Source organism: Procambarus clarkii, chromosome 45 (genome assembly GCF_040958095.1).
Source record: "Procambarus clarkii isolate CNS0578487 chromosome 45, FALCON_Pclarkii_2.0, whole genome shotgun sequence".
Classification (NCBI taxonomy): Eukaryota; Metazoa; Arthropoda; class Malacostraca; order Decapoda; family Cambaridae; genus Procambarus; species Procambarus clarkii.
In genome coordinates, this window is record NC_091194.1 from 12,517,389 (window position 1) to 12,542,885 (window position 25,497).

General features: G+C 41.7%; 2 protein-coding genes across 2 annotated transcripts in view; both read left to right on the forward strand.

The window, feature by feature from the left end:
* The window catches only part of LOC123769752 (uncharacterized), a 35,533-nt gene extending 17,874 nt beyond the window's left edge, over positions 1 to 17,659 (forward strand). Inside the window, exons 3-6 of the mRNA XM_045760990.2 lie at positions 398 to 565; positions 2,727 to 2,963; positions 7,775 to 7,851; positions 14,272 to 17,659. Of these exons, the coding sequence (XP_045616946.2) occupies positions 398 to 565; positions 2,727 to 2,963; positions 7,775 to 7,851; positions 14,272 to 14,440 (651 nt within the window). The 3' untranslated portion in view covers positions 14,441 to 17,659. The remainder of the gene's footprint in view (positions 1 to 397; positions 566 to 2,726; positions 2,964 to 7,774; positions 7,852 to 14,271) is intronic.
* Positions 17,660 to 18,296: 637 nt separating this feature from the next.
* Positions 18,297 to 25,169, forward strand: LOC138350471 (uro-adherence factor A-like). Its single transcript, XM_069301431.1, is given in 5 exon segments — positions 18,297 to 22,756; positions 22,758 to 22,831; positions 22,834 to 23,025; positions 23,028 to 23,467; positions 23,469 to 25,169. Coding segments are annotated over 5 exon segments (6,312 nt in total). The 5' UTR covers positions 18,297 to 18,710; the 3' UTR covers positions 25,029 to 25,169.
* The last annotated feature ends 328 nt before the right edge of the window (positions 25,170 to 25,497 follow it).

A 25,497-nucleotide genomic window follows, 5' to 3' on the forward strand; every position in this document is an offset into this window, starting at 1 on the left:
CTTCTGTATATATTTATTGAGTGAGGCAAACAGGTGTATAACTGGCCAGCCGAGGTCCACCTACTCTGGGTCTGTGAGGATAACTGAGTCTGCTGGGAGCATCGCTGATGCTCCTCTGTCTGGCATGACGTCAGAGGCCTACTTGCCTGTGATTGGTTACATTTCAACTGACAGAATTTTGAGTATAACACATGTGTGTTCTGTATATTATTTAATTTTGTTCTAATGTGCGTAGTTTATTTTTCTTCTTATGGCTCGTGTGAAAATTGGTAATCATCTAGAATTCTAGATGAGTTTAATTTGAGTTATTGTTTTAGAACTTTTAGAACTGCATGTGTGTTGTTAGGCTGATAGAGAAAAACTAGGAACAATGATTTTTGTTTTTATTAATTTACAGGAAGGGGAGACTGAATATGGTGTTCGGCGAAGTATAAGCTGTTCTCAGTTGGCTGCGTGGAATTCCCAACTCTGTGAGAAAAACTATGTGATTTGTCCTGTAAATAATTGTGGCCTCATGTTTCATGGTGTTCCGCAGATTCAGAATCACTACGTCAACTGCACTGGGGTAAGAAATTGTATTCTTTCCAATATGTATCCTTATCTTTTCTGAATTGATCTCTTGGAAAATTCCTATTATGTATGAGATGACCTAAAACAATGTTATTCAGAAACATATCTGGTACAGCCTGGAAATATAAATACTGTACATATATAGGAGGGTACCACCTCTGGTACAATTATAGGGACCCACAGCCTCAGAGAAGGGAACACAGAGCATTCAGGGAAAAACTTGCCATTTAACTCTGAATACTAAGAGTGTTCGCTTCTACCATCCCCCTTTTTTTATGGTGTACACTTTATTATGCAAGGTTATACAGTTACATATCTTATTTTATACAAAAAATGGATGTTAAGAGGACACAAGAAAAAGTTTGCTTCCTAGAGGCTGTAGATTTCCTCGAACTCCTCCGACGCCGGGCAGGAACCAAGGATGCAGCGGGCATTCCCCCTCTGGATCGCGACACTGAGGCGCTGAAAGAGAAAAGTTGCTGCTCTAGGGTCTCTTGTACTGTCAATGAGCTTAGAACCAAGATCCTTAAGAAACCTTCTTGCACTCTCTCCCCATGGGCCTAGGGTCTCAGACCCTATTGGAACGAAGTTGTACCGATGATCTAATTGCCTGTACTTGGCTGACTTGTGTCAGTCAAGTACATATATATTTACACATGGTACCGTGTGTGTTGTTTCACAGGTGACGTTGCTGCTGTTTGCGTTCTGTGAGAAATGAGAATGCGAGGAGTATTCCATATTTGAATTTGTGTCCATAAGGTACAAATGAGAAAGTAAGAGAGTGTTAGACGACATGAGAGCTAAAGTAACATTGTTATTATGAAAATAAACTATTGGAAAGTTTATTTTAATAACTCAAGACGGTTGCATTTCTAAGTCTGACATTTGTACAATATAATAAAGCCATTGTTAAGAGTTAGTAACAACCATGGTTAATAAAGAATAGCATACAATGCTGATATCAATACTGAATAGATTAAATGCACAAAATGATAGTAGACTTAAATTTGTAGATGACATTTCACCTGTAAGGAAGTTACAAAATCTAACCGTATGCATAGGGATAGTGCTTCTAAACAGAGAAATGGTATATGGCCAGGTGGTGTGAGGAGCTGCCTTTAGAAATTTGAGTAAGGAATCACTCTGGACCTTATATACCTCAGGTGTCAAACCAGTCATTTATTGTGCAGCCCCAGCATGGAATCTTTATCTAGTCAAAACATAAGAGGGAAACTAATGAAAAGTTTGAGATGGGCCACCAGACTAGTCCCAGAGCCGAGAGGTATGGGCTGCAAGGCGAGGCATTGCGAATTAAACCTCACGTTCATGACAAACGGAAGAGTTATGAGAGACATGATTACCCCCTATGCCAAATCCTTGGGGGGGTGGGGGATTGATAGGGCACACAAGTAAGTATAATTTAACATACAGTAGGTGGTACTAAAACAAGGGGGGCAGGGGTGGAAACTTGAGCACCCAAATGAACCACAAACACAGTAGAGAGAATTTTTGCTGTATCAAATTAGTGAACAAATGTAAAGCACCAAGAAGTGAGGTGGTAGACATGCACAGTTTCAAGTGTAGATATGATAGAGCCCAATGGACTTGGGAACTTGTATACCAGTTGATTGAAGGTTGAGAGATGTTACTGAAGAGCTGGATTTCAACCCCTTCAAATTCAATGAAAGAAAGTACTGTACACTTAGGTGAGTGCACACACACTCTAACTGCCACATACTCACTCTAACCCTCACACATTCACTCTAACCCCTACACACACTCCAATTCCCACACACTCTGGACAAGGACAAGGATGGGTTATTTAACATGGGTGGTACATGGACAAGGGGACACAGGTGGGAGCTGAGTACCCTAATGAGCCACAGAGACATTAGAAAGAACTTTTTCAGTGTGACTAATGCCCTGGTCTAATGAATTGCATATTAGCCCGATAGCTTCAGGGAGCCTCCTGGGTTCTCCCAGAAAATGGTGTTTCATTACATTCAACGCTGTTTTTTAGTGCCTTAGTAGTGAAAGTCTAAATTACTTGTGCATGTGTTTTTCTTGAAACATTAAATAATGTGTAAGATTGAATTTTCATGTGCACTACAGTATTGTAATAAAAATTGTATTTGAAATATGTTTACTCATTACAGAGATGCAACAGTGCCATGCTGAAGTGCAGCAGATGCCATGCTGTAGTTGCAGTGGATCATTTGTATCATCATATGAAAGCCATGCATCAGTTAGAACCATCTCGGCACCCAAGCAGTGATTCAAGCAGTAGCGAGGTTGCTAGAGCGACAGGTGCGATAGAAGGAAATCGGTCTAGTCAGAAGGCCGGAAAACCTCTCTTACCTTCTTCAGCTGCATCTTCTGGAGCAACAGCAGTAGTAAGTTATCTTCACTTTTTGAATTTGTTTATATTTTGTTTAGTTATTCTATAGTTTTCTATTTGTTAAATATCCTCCCCTCCTCTCCCTCCATTTTTTAACCCATAAACAAGTAAGCTATTTAAATGTCCTACATCCAAGTGCACATGGAAAAGTACTTTATGGTAACCATAATGATCAATTGCATTTTGAGCACTGGAGGAAATTGCAGCTAGAAATTGGAGCACATGGAAATTACAGATAATGATTGGAACACAGGAGGAAATTGCAAATAACCATTAGAGCACAGAAGGAAATTGCAGATAGGGATTGGAGCAGAGGAGGAAATTGCAAATAGCAATTAGAGCAAAGGAGGAAGTCACAGATAGTGATTGGAGCAGAGTAAGTGTTAATGGTGATCTTTGCATAATTTCTTTTTAGTTTAACTTTATATCTCATTCATGTTATTTTTCCCACTGCTTTATGCTGTTAAATCAGATGCCTAGCTCTTGTACTGCTGCAGTCATTCTCCAAAATGATGTACTTGCTGTATAATATAACTGGTTTATTTATTAAAGGGTAACATCATCTTAGAAGAGGATAATATCATGGTTGTTACCTGTCGCCAACTATCACTTGACATATTTTCAAATTGTTTCATTGATTGTCTCTGAGCATTTGATAGTTTAGGTCAGAACCAATTATTAAGCCTCACTTGACATCTGCTTTGGCTCGGCACACTTTCAACATGAACTACAGTTTCATACTGGACCAGATATTGGTAGTGACCACAAATCCCTCGGTATAAAATTTACTAACTTTCAGCCACCAACCCACCCGCTAACGCTCCTCAAGTGGAACATTAAGAACCTAGATAAGAAAAAATGGGCTGATGTTGTCTGTCTCCCAGACACAGACTATATAGACCCTAACACGCGACTGTCCACAATCACCTCTGCCATAAATTCTGCAGCCACCCAAATGTTCAGGAAAACTTCAGGACATAGGTTCGACAAACCACTTAAACCGTGGTGGAACGCGGAATGTGCACGAACAGTCGCTTTGTGCCGACGAGCCATCCAAAAAGAAAGACGTCAACCCTCTCTACAGAACTGGGTCAATCTCCGGCGAGCCACAGCAGCGGCCAAAAAAAAAATACTATCAGCAAAGCGAGCATCGTGGGCAACATTCTGTGATAGCCTCACACCCACCACGCCACACTCAAAAGTCTGAGCTACATTTAACAGCATTAAAGGTCACCCAACATTCCCTTCGTTCCCCCTGATGATCAGCGGTTCACTCTGTCAAACGCCTCAGGAGCGTGCAAACGTTCTTACTGAATGCCTTAAAGTTACCCTCTCAACACCATTCCTTTATGCCCAAGAACTCTCCCTCAGACAAGAAATTGACCGTGCCATACCGCTGCCCATGCTTGGCGTCGACAACATGGACACCTGAAGCGAGCTACGATTAGCCTTAAACCACCTACCTATTGTCAAGGCACCTGGAGAGGATGGAATTCCATATGAACTCATCAAATATCTTCCATTGACTGCACATAGCACTCTTCTAAACTATTACAACCTATGCTGGACTCACGGAAATATTCCCTCACAATGACAGAGCAGTATTATTCTTCCTTTCCTTAAACCAGGGAAAGACCCATCCCAACCTGCATCATACAGACCTATCTCCTTACTATCATGCCTCAGTAAAGTCATGGAAAGGCTAGTACATATTCGCCTCGAATGGTACCTTGAGTATAATGATATTATACCGTCACTCCAAGCTGGATTTCAACCGCAATGCTCCACACTTGATCAAATGCTCTGCCTTGAACATGAAATCTGCACTTCTCTCAGAAAGCAGTAAATATTGTCTTGTTCTCTACCTAGACCTCAAAGGAGCTTTTGATAGCATTCCTCATACTTGCCTCTTGGCAAAGCTTGTATGTTTAGGCGTACGGGGAAGATTACTTCTATGGTTACAGTTCTATCTTACGAACAGGACCTCCAAAGTGTTTATGCAAGGCGAGTTTTCCGATGGCATTCCAATACAAACGGGTATCCCACAAGGCTCCATACTAAGCCCAACCCTATTCGCTGCATTCTTAGCAGATTTGCCTAACACCCATCCTGCTCACCTCTCGGCGTACGCCAACGACTTAATATTGTATTATTCAGACACTGTCGTACCTAATGCAGTCTCAACAATGCAAACAGCACTTGACCACCTCATAGATTGGACACAACGATAGGGCCTTCAAGTTAGTACTACCAAAACCTGCTATCAAATTTTCACTAAAAAAAGACTTGTTCATCTACCCACCCTCACAATACACAACACTCCCATCCAACACGTACGAGAACATAAATACCTTGGCATGCGCTTAGACTCCCCCTTACTTACCTAGAAGGTACACATTCAACACCTTAAACAGATGACTCAACCCCGACTCGCCATACTTAAAGCCCTCACTGGCACCACCTGGGGAGCATACCATAAAATCTTGCTCCGTTTCTATACAGCCTACATTCGCAGCCAACTAGGCTATTGTTGCCAAGCATATGCGTCGGCTGTGCCTACTAACCTACAGAGCCTCGAGGTCATACAAAATAATGCCATGCGACTTATATGTGGCGCAATGCGTTCCACTCCTGTCCTCGGACTTTACGGGGAAATGGGCCTCACAAGCTTAGCCATCAGACAAGACATTGTGTGTGCCAACTATCTGTCACTCTGTACCACTGCTCACCAGACACACCCATACAGATAAAAAATTAACCCATCAGTTGACCCACATAACCCCTGCTTCCCAACCATTCACTCGCAACCTTTCCTCACACGGGCTACAAATAACCTCAATATAGACCTCTCCCTACTCCAAAACTCCGAAACCCAACTTCCTGTCCCCCCCTATTCCACCTTGGCTTTATACAACTCCTAATACAGCAATACAACTCGAAGACAACATTCCAAAATCTGCACCAAACTCAGCCATAGCCTCAGTCTTTACCTCAACAATGAAAAATTGCTACCCAAATACCACAACGATTTATACAGATGGGCCTCACATCATCATGAACAACGTACCCTCGGTCACTAGCGCTGTATGGATACCGGAATACCATTTCAAGCAGGGATGGTGGTTACCAAACCAACTATCTATTTTCACAGCGGAATTATATGCCTTATATCAAGCTCTCCAAATAATCACAACATTACTAGTTGGGATATATACAATCTGTAGTGACTCCAAGAGCACGATTCAAGCAATTTCGTACTCTTCAAAAACGTGCAAGGAGATTTTCTACCCATGCCTTCAACTTCTTCACAAACATCAATTGAACGGTTATGATACCTCTATCCAATGGGTCCCAGCACATTGCGGTATTCTCCATAATAAACTTGTAGACCAACTAGCCAAAGCGATGCACAACAAAGCCTCACATTACCCATCATCCAATTTCCCATGTTACACGTAAAGGAGCCTTCAAAGATACCATCTCCCAGGATTTTGCAACAAACTGGAAAACGTGATGCTCACCTTTGCACTATGGGTCTATTAAAAAGAAATGGGAAACTTGGAAACATGTCCGATATAAAAGCAGAGAAATTGATGTAACGATGACCAGATTAAGGCTGGGGACATGCCAAACTAGCAGCACACAGCTCTAAGTACAGAACAGACATCAATGAACTCTGCATTTACTGTCAGGTGCCTGAAACAATCGAACACTCTCCTGCACTGCTTCCGACATCATAGTGCCAGAGTAAATTTCAAACAAGGCACTTAAAATACCCTTTACCATCGAGAATATATTAGGAGGTGGTGACCACTTGTTACAAGAAAAATACCAAATAGTCAAAGCACTGGCTAAATATCTCCAGTCGACCAACAAATTGGGTCACATCTGACCCGCGCCACATTTATACCTGGCGCCCCCAACAGTTAAACACAGAAAACAACCGCCTCGTCGCAGCACCATGGATCAGCTGACGCCATAAACACAACATACCGCCCTGCGGTGTGGCAAGTCTCCCTATAATACACACCTCTGTTTTAGTCGCCGCTCCTCTGTCTACAGCACAACGCAACAAGCACCTTTGTAACTCTGATCATCCTCAACATAAACGTGTCCACCAACATCTGTACTGGTGCAGTCATCGGGAGGACAAACCCTTCATGCAAACTACACCTACTATCAAAAAGAAAAGAAGTTTAAGATTAATGTGCAGTTCGCTTTGGTGTCGATTGTTCGTATGTACATGTGTACACTTCCTTCACACCTCTGTGAGATCACCAGAGTCTGGTCTTGTATGTTTGGTAGGCTTTCGAAAGTTGACAGAGGCAAAGAGGATACTGAGAGGCCTCCGAGAAGCATCGGAGGTAGAACATTCCTAGATGACAAAGCCAGTAGGCATGGCAGCATTGTGTGAAACTTTGGTTTGGCTTCAGTGGAAGCCTCGGGAATCCTTTTGACCTTGTCATGGTATAGTTGTCCTCCCCAGTGGGGACACCCTCCCAATTTGCAATCCTTTTGACCTTGTCATGGTATAGTTGTCTAGAGCATGGGCCTGCCACACCCAGTGCATAGGTTCGAACCCTCATCATGGCTCGTACGGATTTGCTGTTTAAAAGTACTACATGAATGTGTGCATGACATGAAATATTGCTTTAACATATCAAATGGGAAAAACATGCATTGTTTTTGCATGTAGTGCATGTAGAATTGCATATAGTGATTGAAGCACAAGAGGATATTGCAGATAGCAATTATTATAGTGTAGGAGTTGAGCATTATCAAGACATACATTATTTGTTTTTACAGGTATCTGAGGATGAAGATGGGAGAGATTTTCATCGATATTCTACTTTGGGGACATCAAAGCTGTGCCCACCCTCAAAGTAAGTATACCTTTGAATATCATTTAACTATAGTGACACCTTGGCTTACGAATGCCCCTATTTACAAACTTTTCGGGTTACGAGCTTAATTTCTTAGTAAATGGTGAATCAGCTTACGAGCTTTGCTTGAGGTAACTTAGTTTGTTGATACACGTATGGGCGGCCTAGCACGTGGTTCCTGGTGGCACAGTCGCTCGTGCTTCAGTTTACCAGTTCCTCTCGCTTAGTGACAATCGCGCATGAATTCTTTGTAAAGAATTTCATTGTTTTTCGTTCTTTTGGGTTTTGAACATAAAAGTAATTATTACATATCATGTCATGGGTCCCAAGAAAGTCAGTGGTAAGGTTCAACCTAAGAAAACACATGGGAGGATGACCACAGAGCAAAAACAAGAGATAATTTGTAAACATGAAAATAGTACACGGGTTGTTGAACTAGCTAGGCAGTACAACAAATCTTATGTCGACGATATGCACTGTAATTGCTAAGAAAAAGGACATTATGACATTATAAGTGCTACAGTGGCAAAAAGCATTTCAACAATCATGAAACAAAGAACACAAACACTTAAAGGACGTCGAAAATTTGCTATTAATTTGGATACACAACAAGGAGTTAGTAGGTGATAGCATTTCAGAGGTTATTATTTGCAAGGCTATTGTATGAAGATCTTATAAAGAAAACCTCTTGATCGAGTGATGCAGATACGAAAGAGTTTAAGGCGAGTACGGGATGGTTTGAGAAATTTAGAAAAAGAAGTGGCATTTACAGTGTGGTGAGTTGGAGAAACGCAGTGAAGAACTGACCACCGAAGAACTCCTAGTCTTTCATAAGGAGCAGCAACAAGAGGCAGCTGAGCAAATTTCTTCAGGGGAGGAGGAGGCAGTACAGAATGTCCCTTCCTCAACAATTAAAAAGTGGTGGAGACTATGGGAAAAAATGCAAATTTTTGTTGAAACGACTCGCCCACAGCAAACTAAAGTAGGCCGTTGCCTTAACCTTTTTAATGACACTGTGATGCCTCACTACAGACAAGTGTTACAATGTAGGAAAAAAAAAGTCTCCATGGAAAGGTTTTTAGTGAGAAAAACAAGTAGTGAGCCACAACTAGGTCCTAGTGGTATGCGGGCAAAACATTAGAGAGAAAGTACCCCAGAGAAGTCACCACTGCCTGATGTTATAATGGAAGGGGGCTCCCCCTTCCAAACACTAACACCTCTTCTCGTCCCCCTCTCCTCACCATCTTCAATACGCCAACAAGAGTCATCAATAAAAGTAAGCAATAACTTGTACATACTATAGTACTAAGTATTTGGGTGAATTAGGTATGAAAATTATTTTGAAGTTAATATTTTGAGGAGTGTGGAACGGATTAATTCAATTTACGTTATGTCTTCCGGGACTCAATTTACATTATGTCTTATGGGAAAATTCATTTTGGGTTGCGAATTTTTGGCTTACGAACTGTCTCTGGGAATGGATTAAATTTGTAAGCTGAAGTACTATTGTTTCATGTATACAAAGAACCACTTCAACACTTTCGCTTCCCCGGCGGGTGGGCCACTGCGCACCCCAAGATAGCCCAAGCTATGTATATACAGTACTCTTTTTAAGCTTTCTTACCTCAATTTTCATGCTACGTCGTTCAATTTGGTATCAAATTGTTCGCAATAGAATGCTGTAAAGGAATATGTACACATAGGAAATATAAGAACATTACTGATACCATAAGTTAAAGTACATAAAGGTAAAGAAGAGTGGCCACTAGTAAAACTGCTGTCATCCTCGTCACCAGCATATATGATATTGTCATTTTTGAGAGGCTAATCCTTATACTCAAAGTATATTAGTGACCAGATGACTACTTCGTGGAACTGGAGAATTGTAAGTTTCTTGGTATCAGTTGTGCAGTACTTGTATAATGCAAAAGCATTATGTTTATCCATGTATAGCCAAAGAGAATGGGAAGACGTTGGCGCGCATTTTAAAACAAACCGCATAATGATTGGAAAAAATGTGAAATGGCTTAGTTAATGAAAAATAAGAGCATGGATGAAATGTAATAAAAGCTCTCCAGAAAACTGGAAGCTATTATAGAAAGGAGTTTAGAAAATTTAACAAAAGTTAAAAGTTAACCTATCATTATGCTGGTAAATCTGAATAAAATATGCTTAATTATATATGAAACTTAGGGAACCCTCCACCCCTCCTCCCCAACCTAAGGAGAGGAGAGAACAGCGTAGGGAGTAAGAGGGAAAATGACAAAATGAATTCCTAGTGAGAAACCAAAACGGAAAGCATGTACACTTAGAGAGTTACAAGAAGGCCCACAACCACAAGAGTAGTGCAAACAACCATGGCTACAACAGCATGTAACAAGGCAGAGGATGTGAGAATCGCAAAAATAGAACCAAGACCTGGCCGAAACAGCCTGAGAAAGACACCTTGTACAGTACAAGAAAGAAAAATTTCTGCCAAACAAGTGTGAGCATTGCCACACCTCCATGTTGAAGGCAACCAGTGTACCTGGATGTGAAGCTACTAAGCCAAGAGCAAACAGCACTATTTTTTTTAGCACAGAAAAAAAGAACCCTCAAGAATGACCTGTAAAACCAGGGCAACTTTTTCACCAGGCAAGTGCTTGCAATTCTGCCTTGAGAAAACAAAAGGGTGTCGTCCTACCAGGATGAAATGGAATCTCACACTGCTACTTACTAGGATGGAGAAAAAGACCTTGTATTGTTGCATTGCTGAGTGGTCCCTCCCTGAAAAAATATGGCATCTACTATATTTGCTGGCATATAAAGAGGTGCCTTCACTTAAGATATACCCCTATTTTACAAGGATATTTATGGAAACCCCCATTTTGTATGGTTCATCTTACATTTATTGAAAGTGGTTTGAAAGAGCAGCGTGCACATAACAATTTTCTTCTGCATCCTATATGCCAAAATATGGTAGCTTGTCAAGCACAAATTTTGGTTGGCACACCAAATCTTCAAATGGTAATTAAGAAATTATGGTGACAAGTTATTACTTACATGATATTGTACTGCAGTTTTCTCATTTAAGAAAAATGTTATCCTCAAACTAATAGGAAGTGTGTACTCATTTAAAATTTATGTAAGTATTTGTCCCAAGGTAGTGATGTACTTTATATTTAAGGTTTTCTTTTCTTTGGTGAAAGTAAATTCTTTGTGCAAGTCTAACCGTACCTCTGTTTAGCACAAAAAACCAGCGTTAAATGTAATGAAACACCATTTTCTGGGCAAGTCCCAGAGGTTTCCCCAGAGCTATCCAGGCTGATATGGATATAATTAAGTTTCTGGCATCAGTCAAAGTGCATGGAGTTCGGCCTACCGGGGACCACGAACCAGAACCTGGCCCCTTCAGATGAGGCACGAGGAGCAATGGTCTATAGAAACCCCCGTGTAGTTGGAGCGTTCTGTATCTGCCATCAACCGCGTCTGGCACCCAGAAAGGTAGGCACCTCAAAACTTACCCATTTTCTGTTCAAAATATTGCTACCGAGAGCCGAACGAGTGGACAGAACTCCCCAAACAAAAAGTAGCAAATGAGCTTGACGTCATCAAGTTGCCGCGCCATTGTCTGTGCAACCCCCCTTCCCCTCCACGGGAGAGAGAATGGGAAGCCTCAGACTCTCACGCCAGCAATCCAACCATCAGTTCTTAGACTGGATGTCAAAAACACTTGAAAAACACTGCTGACCGGAGGGAGGGATGCCGGGGAGCCTCCGGGACTCGCCCAGAAAATGGCATTTCATTACATTCAATGCTGATTTTCTGGGAGGAGCCCCGTCGGCTCCCCAGAGCTAACTACCCAAAGACAAGGAAAAACAGGGACTTTCCCAGGCGGCTGTCAGTCCTCACTAGTCAATGCGAAGTTGAGACAAATGGCCGCAACTGCCGACCCAATGCAACGCAGGTCCTACCAGGTTCAGGGACATTGACAAGGTAGCGAGTGGCCAGGACCCTGTTTGACCTCAAAAACCCCGTGCCCGAATGTCAACCCAAGACATTTTGCCAAAAACGGTAGCCAAAGCAGCAAACTTACGAACGTCGTGAGCACGAGGATAGACTGCAGGCTGGCTAGAATTAATAACCCTGCGGAAGACCTGGGAGACCCGAGCCCAGGAACAGGGAAGGAGGGAAACCGGGTCAACCCAAAGCGCATCCCCAGCCGCCGAAGCCGTGGCGCGCAAATAATGGCGGAGACTCGCAACCGGACATAACACATGATGCACCCTCAACCTGACCAACCAAGCATCAACAACCCAAGGACCCCTCTGGAAAGCAGCAGTCTCATTCTTCACCAGAAAAGGAGGAGATGGCTGCAACCGAACAAACTTACCACCAGGACCAAAAGAGCAGAAACTCCTGCGCCGGAGGAGAGCATGAAACTTTCCGACCTGACACCAAGAGGCTAATGCCAACAGGAAAAAGAGCCTTAGAAAAACAGTCCTGAACTGAAGGGGGCCACAACAAACCAAGGAGAAAAGAGAACAAGAGCACCCAGTCCAAAGACCAGGATGGCTCAGGCAGAGCATGAGCAGTTCAGAAGTGAAACAATGCACGAGACAGCTTGCGGAACAGAGCAGATGTATCTTGAGGTTATCTTGAGATGATTTCGGGGCTTAGCGTCCCCGCGGCCGGTCCTCGACCAGGCCTCCTTTTTGTTACACCCCAGGAAGTAGCTCATAGCAGCTGTCTAACTCCTAGGTACCTATTTACAGTACTGCTAGGTAATGGGCATCAGGGTGAAAGAAACATTTTGCCATTTGTCTCCGCCTCCACCGGGGATCGAGGGGTGAGAGGTGGGGGGGAGAGGAACAGGATGATCAACAGAAGGGAAAGGACATGGGGGAGGGGCGGACGGAACCAAGTTGAAGCGACTTCCATCCCCAAGTCCAGATCCCTAAAACCAAAACGGGGAAGCGACCAACCTATCGTGTTGCAGCAACCTGAACCTAGTATACAATGCAGCTGCTGCCTGCACCCTCATATCATGATTAGTAGCTTGGGTGAACTGGAGCACGTACAAACAACAAACATCGCACGACTCCAGGTCAAAAGAATCACCGACCCTACAGGCAGCATGGCAGAGGCACCACCAGTGATTGTGACGCTGAGACAAGGGAACAGAGCAACCATCAACCATGCACGAAGCGAGAGGGGCCTCAAGGGTCACATCCATCAGACCAAGGAGCCCCCACAGGGTTTCCCAGGGTCCTTAACCTTAGTAACACGCTAAGGGAAACACAGGCAGGATACTGCGAACTGGCGCCCAAGACTATCAAGCAAACTTCTAAAAGCTGAACCTCCGGGACATGTCCACTCACGGGGGCCTAGCAGGGGGTACCACATAAGAACACAGATATCTATATAAAGACCCAATCATAGATAGGGGGCAACCAAGCAAAGGTGGTGCCCCTCTCCCCACCAGGCAGGAAAATAAAAACAAAAGAAAAACCCTGCAAGAGGACATTGTACACAGGCGGAACAGAACCGGACTGCTATAAGAGGTGATACTAGCTGTGCAGTACCCTGTGCCCCTACAAGTGACAAAAATACCTCCTACCCAGAGGCAAACAAGGGCAACAGAAACCCCAGCTGACTCTGAAGGTGGCCAAGTACCGGGCAGTAAAAGACACAGTGGAGGTAGATTCCAAGGCGACTTGTGGAAGGTGGCACCAAGCCCCAAGGGTAGTATTTACTGGGCACCTAAGAAAGGACACCCTAGGTGCATGCAGCCGAGTTCTGTAGAATATTACTTCTGGCTCACACACCACCTGTAGAGATAGACCACGCCACAAGGCACAGAAACTGAGACCAATTCAGGTGCAGAGGCACAAGACCACGCCAGTTGCACATCAGCCAATAACTGGACAGTTGGATTGCCGTGCGAGGTTCTGAGGCTTCCCCTTTCCCCTCCTGGGGAGGGAGGGATGCACAGACAGCGGCGCAGCAACATGCTAGTTTACTACTTTTCGTTTGGGAAGTTCTGTCCACTTGTTCGGCTTCTGGTAGCAAGTGAAAAACTTGCTACCGAAGCCGGAAGCAAAACAAACCCCTGTTCTGTTTCAACAGAACAGGAGTTTGTTTTGGAGTGCCTACTTTTCTGGGTGCCAGACCTGGTGATGGCAGGCAGAGTGCTCCCAACCACACGGGGGTTTCTATAAGCCATTGCTTCTCGTGCCTCGTCTGAGGGGGCCCAGGTTCTGGCTCGTGTTTTCTGGTAGGCCGAATTCCATGCACTTTGACTGATGCCTGAAAGCTAATAATATCCACTTCAGCCTGGATAGTTCCGGGGAGCCGACTGGGCTCCTCCCAGAAATTGCATTTATTATGTGTGTGCTTCATTCATCTTGACTTAAGTTCCATTAAATTTGTTTCTTATAGGTTGCATCATGTTCATGAGCAGCTGGAGGTGCGGTGGAAACAGGACATCATTACAACTGGTTGTGCTACGTGCCCTGTGGAAGGTTGCATCTCAAGTTTCCAACTGTCGATGGTATTTGTCCTCCATTTTCAGCAGTGTTGTAGAGGTTTCAAACCACAAGAGTTGTAGTGTGTAAATTGTGTAATAAGAAATTTGCATCAACTAGTATGCTGGATGATCATATTTATCATATCCACGTAGAGGGTAGACATAAAATTCAAATACACAATTTAAACTCCAGTTATACCTGATTATAGTATAAGGAGACGTGTTATGAGTGAAGGGATGGTGTAGACAGACAACGGGGAACTGATGCACCACAAATGTATAATTCTCAGCGTATGGAGGAAGAACTAAACCTTCAGCCAGATTCTGATCATCATTGCAATCAGAGAAAGGTTGCGTACGTGAGATGTGCAAACAATGAACACGATCCGTCGGTTAATGTTGTGTGCCGCAACACCAAGGTTCTCGAACTCATTATCATTTGTCTAAGAATCAGGCATGCCCAAGAGAACTAATGGATGGAGAACAAAGTACATATCATTCCCCTGTATCACATTATTCATATTCTACACCCAAGCAGTTAAGGATTGTGACTATGATAAACAAAGAATCTTTGAAGGAGTTAAAGCATTGATAGCTCATCTGCATTCCACAAAGTGAGAGATAGAAGTGAAAGTGAACAGTTAATTTCTTTACAATTTGGTATGAATTCTGAGGAACCCTCAAGATTGTCAAATGAAGGCAGTAATGTTTTCCATGGAAAAGAGGATATTGGAGAAAAAATAACTTCCAATAATCCATGTTGTAGGCCTCCTGTACAGCCTAATAGACATCATTTATGCAAAGCGATGATTGTTCACCAATTTGTCCTAGTACATCAGGTATGAAACGCAAGTATGTGGAACACCATGGAAATTTGCAAGAGTCTCATAAAAGTAGAAAAGCGGTTCTAAAGTTTCATGTACTACAGGTATACTAGTGATGAGAGTGAGGAAGATGGAAGGCAGCTTCTGAATCGTGACTCAAGATCCCAACGTTCCTCGCGAATGCGGTCCTGTCCTAGGTCACACATCAAAGCAGAGATTTTTGCCCAAGGGGGAAGACCATTGCAGAAATCTCAAATGCCTTCTTTTCTTGGCCTGTCTAAGAATGAAAGTACGTCTGTATTTGAACGATTTAGCTTGCCAGAGAAGTCACAATTTGACCATGATAGTATAATGCCAACTGTAACTGGCAGTGCATGGGAGGGAAGAGGAGGAAGATGGGTTCTTACTTCACCTGTTCGTATAAAAAAGCGGCAGTTAGCAGAGAGAGCACAGCAGCTTCAAAGAGCAGAAGCTGCAGTGAAACGGCAAGAGGAAGAGGCTCAAGAGCGCACATGGCGTGCATTACATGAGCAAGAAATGGCATTGAAGGAGAAAGAAGAGGCATTAAAAACAACGGGAAGCAGCTGCTCAAAAGAAAATCGAACAGGCATCAAGACTTATTGAAGAGTCTCGGAAGCTTGGAGATTCAAAAAGTTTAAAGATGACAAAACTTTTGTAAATGCTCGTCCAGCTTTTTTGCATCCTTCAAGCAGAAGAGCATCTTCATCAGGATCTTATCAGACTGATTCTGCACCTGAACAATCCAGAGAACAAAAGTGGCATGCATATTGATATTACTAAGCATATAGGTAGCTCATTGGAATTTGGTGATACCACCAACTTAATGTCTACTGATCACAATACAATTATAAATCCCAGTACTTCACATAGTGAAATGTCGGTAAAGATGGGAATATTTTCTCACGGGTCTTCTGTTGCGGAACCACGGGGCTCAAAAATTATCGCCTCCAGTAACCAACAACAAAGATTGGTCGAAAGCCATTCACTTGTGTCTTCATCCATTTCAAAAATATCATCTCTGCAGAAAATAAGTGAAACATCAGTTAACAGACATCATAATACTTTTGATTTAATGTCACCTTCAGCCAAATTTATTTCTGATAGTAAATCTGTTAATAGGAAGAAAAGGAATGTAAATCCATGGGAATTAAGTGAAGCCATACCTAGCATAGAACCTTCAAAAGTTGTTAAAACCTATTCTCGTGCAAATAGATGCCGCAGTGTAACGGAAGCCTCGGAATCTGTAGCCTTGTCATATTTACAAACAGAAGCTCACATGCCTCCTTGTTCTCAAAATGTGGCTCCTATAAGCCAAACATCCTTTGCTACATTATCAGTCTTGACCACTCCAGAAAATAATGGTGAAACAGTAATTAATGGGGGTGCCACAGTTACAATTACACCATTAACACCTGATGACAGGCCAGGCAAGGCCTTATAATGCAATGCCAAGTCTACAGTCTTCAAGACTTTTTGGAAGGTCAGACACTTTTGTTGTGCCAAGATCACATCCTGCACAGTCTTCAGTAAGCAAGATCACTCTTCCAGTGTCAGTGACAGTTATGTAGAGTCACACCACAAATCTTTACCAACTTTAATGCAGAATAACGCTTTATCTGAATCTACAAAATTGCCGAATCATATAATATAAAATCTGCTTCATCTTACACTGTCCAGCCTAGTTTAACATTAAGTATGCAAGCTCAGCAGGAAAGCTGCCAGCATTATCATCCATGCAAGTATTTTCTCAAAGTCCACAATCTTTTCAGTCAATCAACGCTCAAATAAAGGGTATAATTTGTCCGTAACAACTCTTCAAGGCATATCTATTCCAGGCCATGATGAAAGTAACCATCACATTACGACCCTGCTCTATCAAGTGTAACCATTAGGAACTGTGATGGATCTCAGGCTGAAGCATACTTCCAACTCAAACGATAATTCCCAGCTATCGTGCTCCTCACTTTTATCTTCTGAATCACAGAATAACAAGTCGAGCACTAAAAATGCCAAGAAATGGAATGTTAATTTAGGAATTTCATCAAAAACATCATTTCACTTTTCTCCTACTATAGACAGCAGAACCACTGGTGTCAATGAGCAAGTCGGTAAAGAGTCCCCAAAAGAAATATTCCTTTCCAAGCCGTGTGGATCCAACTCCGTATAGACCAGTCTTTTGAAACAATGGAAAGGAGTTCATTACATTCCTCTCTTGTAGATAAACTGATTTGACATCAGTGGGAAAAAATTCAGCTTTGACTAATGATGAATCACAACCACCTCACTTTTCACTTCATAATTTATGCCCCCAAAATTTAGCTCCTTGCCCAGAAAAAATTTGTACATCACAAAGAGAACCTTTTACTTCAACCAGCATCACAGGTATTACCCCCAAGATCATCTATAACACACCAAGGATTGCTAGTATTGCACAAAGACTTGCCAAAAATAAAAACAGAATCTATAGAATCTTACACTAACTCACAAGTAACAAACACATACACATTAGCAACTTGCTCTGACTCACTAACACCACAATCAACAATATATTCAGAATGCCTAATGGTATGGTCCATTATCTTCAAAACATTCAGGTTTACCAACAACATGCCACCATCACCATTATGCCACTCTGCATCACCAAGACCGCATTCAGCATTGTCAGCACCATCCACTGCATTGCATCTACCGCAACGGCATCACCACCACCGCACTCAGAATTGCATCGACTTCAGTCAGCATCACCATCATCTCACTCTGGATTGCATCCACTGCAGTTGGTATCACCACCACCACACTCAGCATCACCACCACTGATATCAGCATTGCCTCCAGCGCACTCAGCAGTGCCACCTCACCCAGCATCACCACCACAGCATTCAACATCGCCGCCACTGCAATCGACATCACCACTGCCCCTGGCATCGCTGCCGTTGCACTCAGCATCGCCGCCACCCACAATCTGTATCATTGCCATCACACTCAACGTCACCTATACCGCACATGGCATCACCACCACTACACTCGACATCATCGCAGCCCCACTCTACATCATCATTACATAACTCTGCATCACCACTACCATATTGGCAGCACAGACACCACCAGTGTTAGTGTCAGCATCATCAGCACTGCCCTCGTCATTGTCAAAACTGCTCTCAGCATCACCAACACTGCCTTCGACATTGTCATCACCGCCCACAGTATCAGCAACATCACATCCACCATCGCCATTAACACACGAAGCATTGCCAGTAGCTCACGAATCATCACCAATAGCACGGGAAGCATCATCAATAGCTCACGAATCATCATCAATAGCTCACGAATCATCATCAATAGCTCACAGGTCATCATCAATAGCTCACGAGTCATCATCAATAGCTCACGAATCATCATCAATAGCTCACGAATCATCATCAATAGCTCACGAATCATCACCAATAGCACACGAAGCATCACCAACAGTTTCTGAATACCTAACTTCACATCCATCAATATTGTATATGCAATCACCAATACAAGAACTAACATCAGTGACTTCTCATTCAACATCTTCAACTACTTCAGCATCAACATTGCAAGCTGCCTCATCAGCAACCTGCCTTTCACCCCTTGCAGTCCATACTTCAGCAGTCATACCATACCAGTCATCATTTACACCTTACCCTGAATCATTAACATGTCAACGCACATTACCAGCATCTTATACAGTGTCGTCATATCTTGACACAGTAGAAGTTTGCACTAACAACCAGGCATCATCCACATGTTATTCATTGCCATCTCCCTCTGGCAACGTACAGGCATTGCTCCAAACTACTACATGTTATCAGGCATCCTTGCCATCTCCTCTTTGTGTATCTTCACCTGTACCCATTGGTAAAGCCACGTTATCTCTTGAGCCATCTCATTTTTCACATTCTGCATTGACTGAAACTCCTCAGAAGTCTCCTGTGTCTATTCAGATGTTAACATCATCTTCAGTAGAAACTCGTGAACATAAACAACTGGGTGCAATAAGTACTGAGGAGAATGTTTTAGTGGCTAGTAAGACACCATCATCAAACCTTCAAGATTTATCAGTGCCTAGCATGACATCAGTATGTTGTCATAAGCTCCCTACAAGCTGTGAAGCTATACCGAAACCCCAACAGTTACAGGCAGTTAAGCAGTCATCAGAGATACAACACACTGTATCACAAGAACCACCAATTAATGCACAGCATTTGCCAGTTGCACATGTACATCAACAGGTAATGGAGCTTCCATATGAAGACTCTAAGACAAGTTGTCAGGCTTCTGAATCACTACAGCAAGTGATGCATTTACCTCAGCATGGACCTCAAGATGCTATGCAAACAACAACGTGTACTGCAAATTTCAACTCAAGTGATGTCAGTGTAGCCATGCCAGACCTTGTTGCTCCACAGATTTTGGGTGAATTTGACCCATCAACTGGGACATTCACCAGTAATAATCCAGTTTTCTTGCAATCCATTCTTACTACTAGTCTCAACCAGTCTTCCAGGTCTTCAGCTGCTATGAATTCGTCTACGAATTCAACTGGTCATTTGACATCCTATTCACCCTCTGTTAAGCACGTCAGTGTGCAAATACAAACTGAAGATTTTATAGAGGATGCTGACAAAAAATGTACATCTGATTCTCTAGACAATAAGGAGAAGATCTCTAACAATGAGAATACATTATCTAAAACTATTACTCATCCAGCAAAAATTGAAGAACAACAGGAAGAAATTTTACACGGTGAAGCAGGTGAGTTGTTAAAGACTAAAAACAATTGTCTAGATAGCATTCATCATGCTCCTGGCACAATCTTTGCTTTGGACAACATCAATGGTTCATTCTTTGAAGAATCTAAAACTACAGTGGAAACACCTGCTAATATTGAAGATTCATTTTCTGTAAATGATTATTCTTTTCACCAGGAAGAAAATCCTTCTGAAGATATGGAAGAGATGTATGATTCAACAATGTTGGAGGAAAGCTCTAGCGATTCAGAGGAACTGCAGGGAGAATCTACCAACATGTTAACAAACATTATTGGTCTTGGAACCAAGAAGGAAAACTTTGAAGGAAGAATGGATATTGCTACTGAAATAATAAGTGGAGAAATAGATCAAGATGAAATACTCGAAACAAAGCATATAGTCGATAAGCCTCTGAATGAAAGTAGAACTGCCCGAAAAAACTCTCAGATGAGTGAGGTCACTAATGAAATAGATCATATTGACATGAATGCAAAGAAAGAACCAGTCTTGGGAATTGTTTCAGACATTAATGTAATGGATGAAACAGCAGCTAATGAAATTACCATGGGATCACACTCTAGCAGTGTCACTGTCAATAGTATCCCGGACGGTGTAGCCAAGGTTTGCAGTTTACATGAGCTTGCTCAGATGGCACAAGTACCTGCAAGGAAGGCATCTGCTACAAAAAGTAAATCTGTGGTGGTAGAGAAGAAGTCATGTGGCCCAAGCACAAGAAATAAGATAATAAAACAAGAAATCAATGTTATTGAAGCACAAGAAATAGATGTGACAAAAAATAAAACAGGGGTGAATACAGATATAAGTAATTCATCTGTGTTTAAATGCCCAGATGTAGGCTGTCCTAATGATACCAGTTTAATTGACAAATCAGGATATCAAATTGATTCAGAAGATAATAATTTGGAGGATAATGACATTAAAATAACAGAAATCCAGTCTGTAACTAACGAGGAAGTGAATACAACTGGTTCTGGTGTGGTCCTTGATGATGCAAATCCAAATATAACTTCAGAATTGGAGACACAAGGAATGAAGTCAGTACTGTTTGATAGGTCTGAAAACATACACCCATTAAATTCGATTATAACAGAAAGAATCAAATTGGGGCATGATGAACATAACTTTGATTCAGAGGAAATTATTCATAATTTTGAGGTGGTCTCAGAGCTACCAGTTGAACATAGTAGCAACAGATACGAGGAGGATGTTACAAGTGGAACATTTTCTGGAGTTGACCATGGAGATAGTAACATTGTTTATTTACTGTCAGACTCGCAAGAGTTTGAGGTACCTAAAATTACCTCAAGACCTAGAGGGAGACCTAGAGGGAGACCTAGAGGGAGACCTAGAGGAAGAGCAAGAGGCAGAGGAAGAGGCAGAGGAAGGGGAAGGGGAAGAAGAAAATCAGAAGTTGATGACACATCTGTTCATACTTCAATTCTCCATGACACAGCTGCTCTCTCGGGAATAAACTGTAATGAGAGAGAAAGTAACCCATGTGAAAGTGATAATGTAAATGTGAGTGTTGCATATGAAATGGCTGAAAGGGTTCCCCAGATAACTTCTTTTCAAGAAAATCCTTTGAATGATCAAGACAATAATAAAATATTACCAGTCTCCATAGATGCTGCTGATTTCCTGTTGTCTCCAGAAGGTGTTAGTAATGAAAGTTTGGAAAATTCAGAAGAACCTTTTCAGAATCTTGAGGAGAAAAACAGGAATCAATCTATTAAAAATAGTAATACTGATGAATCAGTGGACATGCTAGAAAAAGTTGAACCTGTTTCACGTGGTGGCCGAAAACTGAAACTTAAAGAATGGTGGACTGGTGTCGTGACTGATGCCACATCGCCACGCGCTAAAACCAGTGTTGGACACAGATTTTCACCACAAACATCTGTAAGGGTTGCAAGATCCAGAGACACTTTAATAAAGGCTGGTAATGCAAAGAAAAAGGGGTCATTGGATTTCATTGATACTGGAGAGGAAGAATCTAAAACAGCATGTCAGCCGGATGACAGACTTCAGACCGACATGAGTGTATTGGGTAGCAAGGATGCTACATTTAATAATTTCTCAGACATTTCCACATGTGAACCTGATACTGCAGATGTTTCTATGCAAATGACATTGGAACATAATAATGCTAATGTTTTCAAGTCATTGATTCTGGGCGAGTCTCGGGAAACAGAGGGAATAGAAGATAAAGGTGCATTGCCCACCGCTTGTAAAAAAAGACGTGGCAGAAAAAAGAATTTCTTTTTTAAATCTCTAAAACAGAATAAGGAGAAAAAATGTTCTAATTCATCACTTAAAATGGATGGCGAGGTAAAATGTGGTAAATGTGGTTTTCTCTGTAATTCTCTGCAGAAATTCCGCTCACATGCTCAGAGCAATCACAATGGGTTAGCAAGGCCTGATGGAGAGAGTCAGGATTTTACTGAAGATGAAGCTAAAAATATATATTTCACTACAATAAAAGAAGGTAAAACTCTTAAGTGTACAAAGTGCTTAAATGAATATCGATCTCCTGTAGGTTACATGAAACACATATTACATTGTGGGGTAAGCCAAGAGGATCTCAATATTCCTTGTAAAATATGTAATAAGAAATTTCGATATTACAGTTTGGACTTGCACGTGAAAAATAAACACACTGATAAAATAAAAGAGCCCAAAAAGACTACAAGTTCTACAGCTCCAGGGTTAAGACCAAGACGCAAAGCAGCTTCAAATTGCAATGTTAGGTTGCAAGTGGCAAAAACCTGGTGAGGGTGGAAGTTGTGTGTCGGATACTGAATATGATTATCAAAAAGAGCTCAACCTTTCACAGTTTATTTAAAGCTAAATGGAACTATTCCTGAGGACTGCAATAAAAGATGGAAAGCTGACCTTGCTCGTGAAGGAAAAGCAACTTGTCCTAATGAAGGATGCACCTTTACATTCAAAACAATTTATATGGGACACAAACACTTCCAGAATTGTCCTTTCTTGAGTTCTAGTAAAACATTCAGTTGTAAAATTTGCAGCTTGTTTCAGTATTGGAATGCGATATTATAAACCATATAACTTCAGATCATGCTGATGAATTTTCAAGATCATTTGAAGGAAGTGATGTTGAAACATCGGATGATGAATATGATAGCCCACGAAGGGTACACAGAAATGGCTCGAAAGTAACAGTAGGACAACTAAAGCCATTTCTACTTTCACTACATTGGACATTGGAATTTTTGAATGCAACTGTTTCAGAAAAGCTCTTTTCTGAGTTTTCTGTATTAAGGGGGAATTGGACCATACTCCATGAGCAGGTAGCTGCAAAATATTTACCATCAATTCATTGTAGCCCGAAATTTAAGATTCACACGGTGACTGACAATACAGATAATTCTGTACAAGACTGGCAAGAATTAAATCAGTTCGAGGGAAGCAAACAGGGAAAGGGGTATGCCATATTTTGTGGTGGAACCTGTTGTAGCATCTGCATGGTGCCCGCAGCCTTCATTAGTCTCTCTCGCTTCGGATACGCAGTACTTGGCTGTGTCCTCACTCCCCTCACCAGAAAATACATATCACATTATAAAATCAGCTGTTCATGAAGGACTGATACAGATTTGGGAATTCTCGTGTCCCAAAGAAAATGGAGAGCAAACTGCCAAGTTTTTGTTTGGTATTGCACATGACTTTGGAAATGTGTGGTCACTCATATGGTGTCCATCGGGTTCTTTTGAATTAAGTGATGATGCATCTGTAGATAAAGATACCGTATCAAGATTAGGTCTCTTGGCTGCAGCTTGTTCTGATGGAACTGTACGTATATTTGCAATTCCACATTTTAGCAACACTGACATGTCAAAGTCAAGGATATACAAGGCATTACCAAAAGCAACGTTAAGCCCAGGCAAACTGTATAGAGATGGAGCCCAGTGTCTTAAAGTTGATTGGTGTCGTGGGAAAGGACACGCTTTCATTGCTGGAGCTCTTTCAACTGGTGTTGTGTGCATTTGGGATGTGAGTTGTTCATCTCCTTTGGTGAAAGTAATAGATATTCAAAATAATTTTACGTTTTATCCTGTGAATTCTTTTCTGGCACACAATGGTGTCTGCTCTGTAGTTGCATTTTGTCCCACTACAGATGGCCGAAATCTGTTAAGTGGCGGTAATGACCGAACATACAAGTTCTGGGATTTAGAGGACACTGAAATGCCTCTCAGTGTTACACGTAAAGGACTGGTATTAGATGCAGTGTGGCTACCTCATTGGGCTGGTTGCTTTGTTTCATTTGATGATGTTTATGGTCTTGCAAACACAAACACTTGTTTTCGTGAAAATGGTTTCTTTGGTATTCAGTCTCGTAATGTTCTTTCGACCAATGCACCAGTGTGGTCTCTAACTGGCTCTGATTGGCTAAATGCAGTAGCTCAGGGAGATTCTGCTGGTGAAGTTATGATCACAGTTCAACAGCAGCTTTTTAAAAACTATGAAAATGATAAATTTCCATCAAAGCGAAAGTTTCCTGTTTTGTCTGTGCATATACAAAATATTTCGCAAGCTTCCCCAATCTCTTTTCGTTATAGTCATGATTCAAAACAGTTGGTCACCCCTGAAAATTTGGAGGCCAAAGCCTCTAAGAAAACCAAAAAGCTTAAGGTAGGGCAAGATGAGAAAGACTCGGTAGAAGAGGATGGTCTTTGTCCAGCATCTTACACAGAATGGCCAAGAACGTATCATGAAACATTGAAAAGTTATGGTCTTGTGTTTGTTGATCAAGAGACTGAAAATATTTCTCAAATCCCTGATGGTGAAATGGCAAAGCGGAAGCGATCAGATACCATGGAACCAGGTCCAATTGCTTGCTATCCTATGATGGCAGTCACTTCTGTTGCTTGGAATAATAATATTGGTGCTTGCACCTGGATGTTCATAGGTACTCAATCAGGACTTTGTAGACTAGTAAATGTAAAGGCCTTGAACACTGATGAAGGAAGAGATTTCATTAGTGATACATGGGGGAGGGGGGGAAGATGAAGGGATATAATCTATGATCAAGTATGCGATGCATTTTCTTTAGCATGTTTGTAGTCTCAGGGATGCAAGTTTCATTGCTCAGCATCACATTTTTTTTTTATTCTGAGCCATCGTAAATAAATACGAAGTGCTGTGGTTTGTCGCGCATTTTCTTGTTGAATTATTTAAACAAAGGACACGCATGTATTTTTAATATACATTCCTTATGTTTTATTATATCATACTATATTTAAATTATAGAAAAGATTTTATGTTCAATCATTTTATCTCTTTTGTTAAGATATTTGTATTGACAATCTCCTTAAGTTATTTAAGTTTGTGTAGTGTTTTGTTTGTTTTATTTACTTATTTTTGTTATTGTTATTATTTGTTGTTTTGGAACCAGATATTCATTGCTTTGAATGCTCAAAGACACTCGTGAAACAAGGAGCTAGTCTTTTGAAAGTCATGGAAAACCCAAAAGTATCAC